Source organism: Ursus maritimus, unplaced genomic scaffold (genome assembly GCF_017311325.1).
Source record: "Ursus maritimus isolate PB19 unplaced genomic scaffold, ASM1731132v1 scaffold_14, whole genome shotgun sequence".
NCBI classification, from domain to species: Eukaryota; Metazoa; Chordata; class Mammalia; order Carnivora; family Ursidae; genus Ursus; species Ursus maritimus.
The window spans coordinates 20,104,372-20,112,668 of NW_024423786.1; the positions used below are offsets into that span (position 1 = coordinate 20,104,372).

Sequence of the window (8,297 nt, forward strand, 5' to 3'; positions counted from 1 at the left end):
GATGAGGCCAGGGGCATGGAGGGGCCAGACGATGAAAGGCCTTCTGTGGCAGGCAAAGAAGTTTGCACGCCATTCTGTCGTCCTTAGAAAGACCAGAAAGGGTAGACCTGATCCTGCCCATCCAATCATCTCCCTGCAAAAGGAACCCCTAACTCAGCCCTAGGACCGAGGATCCTTTTATCTCTTAGCAGGCAGGCATTTGAGAAGGTAGGGGGTGGTGGTGAGACCAAAGCCTTGGCAAAACTAATTGTGTCATGTTTTATTTCTCTTAAAAAGAGAGAGAAAGAAAGGAAAGGGAGGGAGGGGAGGATGGAGAAAGGATAAAAGAGAAGAGGAACAAAGGAAGAAAGAAAAGAAAAAGAGTCAAGGAAAGAAAAGGGCAGTGGAAACCAATATGGCAAAACTGACAAGATTTGTCAAGGCTGGATAATGGATATAGGGGTTATTGTCATTATGGTTATTGATTTGTGACATGCTTTCCCACTTGAGGTATTTCATTTTCTTAAAAAGAAACAGATGGAAATGTAAATCGATAATCCTTTTTCTGCAAAGCTTTTAGACATATATCAAAAACACCTAAAAAATCTTATTTTTGACCCATAGTTCCATGCCAGCCCGTGCTGATGAAGATTTATATACAAGAAATCTATTTTCTATTGCTTCAAGTGCAGTGACAACTTGTTTACCTCACTGGGGGACAGGGGGCAGGGTGGAGATGTGCTAAATTAACTTACCAAATAAGCAAAGGAGCTATTTTAATGGAAGTCTTCCCCAAAGACCTAGTACCTGTCCTGGTACAGTGAGTAGAGTATTCTGAAACACAACTACACTTTTTCTTGATGATGTTTTATTAATATAATTAGCAATCAAAGTACATGTTAATAGATTCATTCATCCAAAAAGCCGTTGAGGTGTGAGGGGCTTTTTGCCTCTACACACTATTCCCATAGACAGCTCGTTTCTCTGCCTCTCTTTGTTCTGCTGTTCCCTTTACAGTTGGCTGTCATTTCTCATTACTCTTCACCTGAACTCTCATTAGAAATCATCCGTCTAATCAGAATGAAACACAACAAAACCAAAACCAGATAACCGAGTTTGTAGACATGGCATCTACAGTAAATCTGTCTGAACGCAAAGGCCATTGGTCTGTCTCCAGCCAACTGGTGCACTTCTTAGAGATGTGCTTTCTTGGGTCCAACCTCAGCCCCTCCTAATAAGAATCTCTGGACTCTGCAAGCACTTCATTTAATTCTAATGAACATTAAAATTTGAGAATCACCGGCTTATCAATTCTCTTATGAAAAAAAATCCATGAACGCAAAGCCATATATACAGGGCCAACAGGTTGTTTCCACAGTCGGGCTGCTGTGTAAGACTAGATGTGTTCAGGAGTCAGATGACTCGGTCCCTGAGCCAAGCCAGGTGCTAAATATTCTGAAAATCACATGGGCTTCGTGACTGCTATTTATTTTTTTTAACTTGGATCACTAGGGTGGGTGGGGGGTTAGATGAGGTTTACTTCCTGGGCCTCTCTGTCTTTGGGTTTGCTAAGATTTCTGACAAGCGGCCCTTGGATAATTAGCATCTGTCTGGTCTCATGACCTGGGGAGAAATAGGGTAATATTTACTCATATTTTCCAAATATGAGACCATCTTCACAGACTGTCTTCTATAGACAAAATAATGCATTTGTCAGAGATAAATTGGCCACACCCTCTTGTTATGACTTAAGCCTCTGGAACTGAACACTTAATAGTTCATATTATGCTCAACTATAGGAAATTTCAATATTTTTACGGCACCCTTATTTAGTTTTATCAAAATGCTCACACTCATGTTTTGTATGTTCATAAAAACAAGTTATAAAACAATATATACATCTACTGTCTCTTTCCTTTAAAGAGAAGATTTGCAGATTTTTATCTTGCATTTTAAGTTAACAAGACTCCAAATGTCTTAAATATGATGATGGTCAACTAAACAGGCATGCACTAAAAGGATAATGAAACATGAATACCATATTTAGAAGTGTCTTAGAAGTCACAGCCTCAAACCACAGCAACAAAAAAACACTCCAGAATGAAAATACTGGTATATTTGTATAATGCAAAGAGAAATACAGATATAAATCCTCAAAACAGAAGGTACATTAATAAAAATGTAGCATTATAAGCAAAAAATATTATACAGTACTTGCAGAATTTAGTCTTTCCATTTAAGATTACAATGTGTCTAACAAGTATTTAACATTATGGTTGTCATTAGTAATTTAAAATATCCATCCGATGAACAGCACAGCTTAACCTAGCAAACATTGTAAGGAAATGCTTTGTCTTGTAGAAGTACAGTGTCATTATACTCCATTCATTTATACCATGAACAAAAGAACAATTTTCAAAGTGGAAATTAGTTTCGTAAGACGGAATAAAACTGGGCTTCTCAAAGCACAAGCTGCTTCCATAAACGTATTTTAATTTTTATTGGCACAAAATACCTAAGCAATTCCGATTTCATACTCTGCTTCTCAGAGCCTTCCCAATCCGTGAACCACAGTCAGTACAATAACATGCAATACTGTATTTTCTCCACACCACCACTAACCAAAACACTTTCACTCTTTCAAAAGTTACAATTTTACAGAAATGTTTCCACTCGAGATTGGTATAATACAGAGAGCAGTTGTTGCTGATGAGCATTTTCTAGTAATAGAAAGTAAGGTAGGAAACAAATCTTATTACTTGTTACTGCTTTAAAAACACTGCCTTGCCACTTTACCCTCCCATTTCTGCTCTTTGAATTCATTATCAATACCGAACAAAGTTTTCAACACTTTCAACAAACCAGGGCAGCACAACTGACCCCACGGCCGGCAATTCAGAGGGAACTGAAGGCAACTGCCCCCCTTTCTCCTGCTTCCAACAGAAGACCCTCAAGATATCAAACTTGTGAAGTCCCCCTAGGTTCCTCTACTTCACTGCAAAATGTAATGCCACTTGAGGTTGTCAAAAATAGCTTCTGTAGAAAACTGGCCATGGTCTTTAGGAAACGTTGCATGAAGAAAATTAGCCTTTATTTAAAAAAAAGAAGGAAAAGGAACACATGGGATAAAAGACGTCAGTACCAGTACAAAGACTCCAAGGCCTATTGTCAGGATGAAAATATACTTAGTAGGACAAATGCACGGAGCCGGGGTGGGGCTGGAACATCGAAACCCATCCCTCCCCCCCGAAAAAAGTAGTCTGTCTGTACAATCCAAGTGCTTATCCACTTTGAGAGTCATGTCGAAGGCAGCTTAGAAAATTAACACGGGGGCAGAAAGGGGAGAGACGACGTCACTGTCCGAGCCGAAGGGAAAGGCTGGGTGGGGCGTACGTGGCTGGAGAGCCCCTCATAAGCCAATGCCTTTCAAGTCGCAGGGGAGGGAGGCCTGGGTGGTCTGGGGGCTCTGGCAGCAGGGGAACTGGGCCCTGAAGCAGTCCCTCAGCTCCCTGTTGAAGAGGAAGCACACGACAGGGTTGATGCCAGCCTGGGCGAAGGTCAGCCACACGGAGGCCGTCAGGTAGGCCTGGGGGACGGCGCCGGGCCGCACCAAGACCCGCAGGTAACTGGCCACGACGTAGGGCCCCCAGAGCAGCAGGAAGAGCAGGGTGACGGCGTAGAACATCTTGCACAGCCTCTTCTCCGTCTTGAACTCCTCGAGCACGAGGAGGCGGCGCGCGCCGCGGCCGGGCCCCGCGGGCCGGATGCCCACCAGCGCTGGCGGCGTGGGCCCGCGGCCGAAGCCCGCCGTCCAGTTGGCGGCCGCCTGGCCGGTGGCGCCGGGGCCGTGGAAGGTCCAGTCGTGGCTGACGGCGGGCACGAGGCGCGCGGGCCGCATCTTGCGGCGGTCGTGGATGAAGAAGAGCAGGCGGAGGTAGACGAGGTGCGTGGCGCCCACCACCACGGCCAGCAGCAGCAAGAAGCCGAGCGCCCCGGGGGCGCCGTCGGGCCGCTGCTCCAGGGCGCACGGTGCGTCCTCGTCGTCGCCGCCGCCGCCGTCCAGCACGGGCGGGAAGGCCGCGGCCAGCGCCAGCGCCCAGGCGGCGCACACCAGCATGGCGGCGCACGGCCAGCCGGCCAGGCGCTCGGCGTAGAAGCGGTGGTGCGCGATGGCCAGGTAGCGGGTGACGCCCACGCCGAGCAGCAGGAAGGCGGCGTGGAAGCAGAAGAGCGCGGCCAGGAAGGCGAGCAGCTTGCAGCCCAGCGCGCCCGGCGGCGCCCCCGCCGCGGCCGCCGCACGCCGCGCCGCCAGCATGACGGCCGGGAGGCAGGCGAGCGCGCGCAGCCCGTCGGCCAGGCACAGGTCGAGCAGCAGGTAGTACGGGGCGCGGTGCAGGCTGCGCTCCCGCACGATGAGCAGCGCGAACAGCACGTTGCCCGCCAGGCTCACGCACAGCAGCAGGCTGAGCGTGGCCAGCTTGAGGCCCAGGGCGGCCGCTTCGCCGCCGCCGCCCGGCTCGCTAGCGTTCGCCATCGCGGCCTCCCCAGGCCGTGCGCTCCTCTCCGGGGCCGCTCTCGGCCTCGCCTCTTCTCCGGCCGCCCCGCCCGGGCTCCGCCGCCGCGCGGGCCCTCGGGCGAGCTCCCGGTCGGCGGGGCTCAGCCCGCGCCCGGCTGGCCCCTCCCGGGCTCTCCGAGCCGCCGCCGCGCCGCCGCCGCCGCCATCTCAGGAATGATGCGCGCAGGAGGCGACGGCCACTCCCTGCACCTTGGGCGCCGCGGGCTTCACTGCGGACAGGGCCGCGCCGCCGCCCGCAGCCCCCCGCATCCTCCTCCTTCTCCTCCTCCTTCTCCTCCTCCTCCGCCGCCGCCGCGCCTCTTGGCTCTGCCCCCCGCCGGGCCCGCCGCCGCTGCCGCCGCCGCCGCTGCCGCCGCCGCTGCGGAGCCCCCTCCCCTTCGCCGGAGCGCGCAGCGTGGCCGCCGCCGCCAGCCCCGCCGAGGCAGCCCGCGCCGCTCGGGCCGGGCTGGGCTGCGGGCGCCGGCGCGGCAGCCGCGGGGCCGGGAGGCGGCCGGGAGGCGGCCGGGAGGGAGGCAGGGCCCAGGACGCAAGGTGGCGACAAGTCGCGTTTGGCCCCAGGTAACGGGGGTCCGGCGGCGGCGTCCGGCGCCCGCGCTGGGGTCACGGTGGCCGTGCGCAGGGGGAGGTGGCTAGGGATGGCAGGGTCGGGAGGCCTGGGGAGGAGGGTCGGACGGCAATCTGTGGGTTGAGCCTTCTGCCCGCAAGCTAATGATTAACGGTAGTGAGCGTCACCATCGTAATCCTGTAACCGCTGATGTTCAGGTGAGCACTGATGTGGGTGGCAGTCTTCGGGGGAGCTTTCCAAGCATTATCTCCCTAAGGTTCACAGTAACTACAAAGTTGGTTCTATTCTTAACATCACTTTATACCTAAGGGAGCAGAAGCTTGGGGCTCAAGGGAGTTGAGAGCCAGTAAGTGGCCAAGCTGGGATTCAAATGTCACTGGGTCTGATTTCCAGGGCTGGACTCCTATCGACTGTGCAGCGTGCCCTGCTCCCAGCCTCACCTGTGATCCCGGTGAAGACTTATGTCAGGGAACAGAAATTCAGCATTTTCTCTCAAGTGCGCCCCATGACACCTTTCTCCCAGGGAGTCTGTTTTCTGGGTGAGCCTGAAAGGGCAGTGCCTGTTCCGATCCTGAAACACACCAGATTCTCTCAAGGCTTTGCACATGCCTTTCCCTCTGCCGGGTCCAGCTCCAGAGCAGGCTTCCCACCCTGTGGGCCATCCTTCTGACTAGTCCGCCTTGTTCTGTCACTGCCTGCTCATTTTCTTCATAGCACTTATCATTTATCGTTTCATGGTTTTATTTATTTTTTGAAAGTCTTTCCTTCAAGCCAGTCTGTAAGCCCCATGAAGGCAAGTGACCATGTCTGGCTTTTTTTTTTTTTTTTCTTTTTGGTACTACTGTAGCCCAAATGCCTAGCATAGTAAAACCAGAATTGAGGAATATGTTGCTTCTCAGGTACACTCATTTTTTTTCCCTTTTACTCAGAACATTATCTATTGCTCACCTACCGTGTGCATGGCAGGCACTTTGATGGGCATTTCCAGGACAACATAAGGTCGTAGAAGGCCTTGACCATCAGGCTAAGGAGTCTAAACTTTAGTCTGTAGGCAGTGAGGTGACCCGAGGAGAGTGGCATTGGAAGAGCTGTGCTTCAGGAAGATTCTTTTGGCAGCAGTGCTAAATTAAGAGGAAGGACAGAGTTGAGCCTGGAAGTCTAGTCCAGAGCCTCAGACTTTAATGTGCACTGAAATCACTGGGATCCTTCTAAAATGCAGATTATGACTCAGTAGGTCTGGGATGGAGCCAGAGATTTTGCATTTCTGACAGGTTCCTAGGTGACATTAACGCTACTGGTCCTCACACCACACTGAGTAACAAGGACCTCGAGGACAGTTTGGACCTTTTGTAATTAAGTGATGGCCAACGACAGTCTGTCTTAGGACCCCCTAAAGGGGCCAGGGACAAATAGGTGGCTGAACACTTAGGTCTGCAAATATTTGTTGACAGAAAAGAAAAATAGATTTTGGAGGATATTTTGGGTAGAAATTGCATTTTGGTAATGGTAGCGTAAATGTGAACCTGCGTTTATTTTCCTCATGAAACAAGAAGTCCAGAGGTCAGTGGTTGCTGGCGTTGAATTATTGGCTCAAGGACCAATCTCTGAAAGCCTTTTAGCCCTTCCCTTACTATCAATAAGCTGCTAAAACTCCAGCCCTTGCTTCTGCATACCAGGCAGAAACAAAGGAAAAGAAGGGAAGTGCAAAAGTGTTCCTGCCATCTGGGAAGGCCCCCTCGAAGAGCTTTTTGGAAGTCCTCTGTTAAAACAAACACATCATTGGCTACCACTAACAGGAAGGGAGATTGGGCAATTGTTGTTGTTGTTGCTGTTTTGTTTTGGAAAGCCAGACACATAGCCAAGAATGAGATCCTACCTTGATATGGACCTTAGCACTTGGGCCCCTTCTGCCCTGAGGAAGGGATGCCTTCTTAGAACCCACACAAAGTCATCAAATCTGGTTCCTTTACGGTGATATTAACGGCACCCTCTGTTTACTGAGTATTTGCTCTGTGCCATGCACTATGCTGAATACCTGACATGCGTTACTTCATTTAGTCCTTGTAAGGGCCGTAGGTAGTAGGTGCTGTGACAGCCTTCACTTTGCAGATGAGGCGGACAGGCTAAGTAATTTGTTTAGGCTTTCCCTACACATACATGTGAGGGCTGGGGTTGGGAGGCAGAGTCTGACTCTCAGAGCCCAAAGTCATAACTTCTATCCCTATTGCCTCTTTACCGTAACTGCGAAGAAAGTTATTGAGTTTCTAGAAAGAAAAACAAACAAGAACTACTGAGGTTCATGTTCACAAAATTATAGCCCCTTCAGAGAGTGAAGGATTTTTCAAAGCCATCTAATCTGACCCTTTTATTTTATAAAGAGAGTCTCATTAATGGCTGAGTGCAAAGGAGAATCCAGGTCTTTTCACTCCTAGGTCAGGACCCTTCCCACTTAGTTGAAATAATAATATTATTTGTCCTAATGAACGCTTGACATTGGACAAGTCACCTCACCTGATGGAATGTCAAATGCTGCCATTTATAAGACAGGACAGTGGACCAACTGATTTCTGAGAGTCATCAGTGATGACGTTCAGTGCGTCTATGAGAAAATGAAAGTCAAATGGTTATATAATCCCAAATGGGGAGAGTTTATTCTTCAGAAAAGCACACAAAAGAAGGGACATTCATCTCTTATAATTTAGATTTCTGTGTGTTTTCTACTTCTCTGTATGGTTCAATATGCTTCTCTTTGGGATTTGAGTTTTGGTTTAGTCTTTTGCCCACGATCAAATAGCAGAAGCAGCAAAAGAAAATACGTAAATCATGGCTCTCACAGCATTTATATGACTGCTGCTTTCATTCTCAACATTTGTTCAGTAGATTAATACTTAAGGAAAAACTATTAACATTTTATTGCCAGAACCAACTTATTTTCCTTTTATTGTTTCTAGGAAGCATCAGACAAGAATTTAAAGTAGTTTCTTAGGCACAAACTTAAGTTGCTTCATCTCAAAGCAAAACAGCTCTATGAGATTTTTCTCTATAAGCAAAATGTCTGTATTGCCTATAACCAAATTCTTCCTTTTGCACATAGATAGAAAAGTTTGGATTTCACCCCCAAATCAATTATGTCACATCTTCTGCTAAACACACAGACAGTGTCAATGGTAGTGGAAA

General features: G+C 49.2%; 1 protein-coding gene across 1 annotated transcript; it reads right to left on the reverse strand.

Annotated features, from left to right (window-relative positions):
• Positions 1–825: 825 nt before the first annotated feature.
• On the reverse strand, positions 826–4,513 carry GPR27 (G protein-coupled receptor 27). Its single transcript, XM_040628565.1, has one exon. It carries the CDS (start codon positions 4,511–4,513, stop codon positions 3,389–3,391), a length of 1,125 nt encoding a protein of 374 aa, XP_040484499.1. The 3' UTR covers positions 826–3,388.
• Between the last annotated feature and the right edge of the window lie 3,784 nt (positions 4,514–8,297).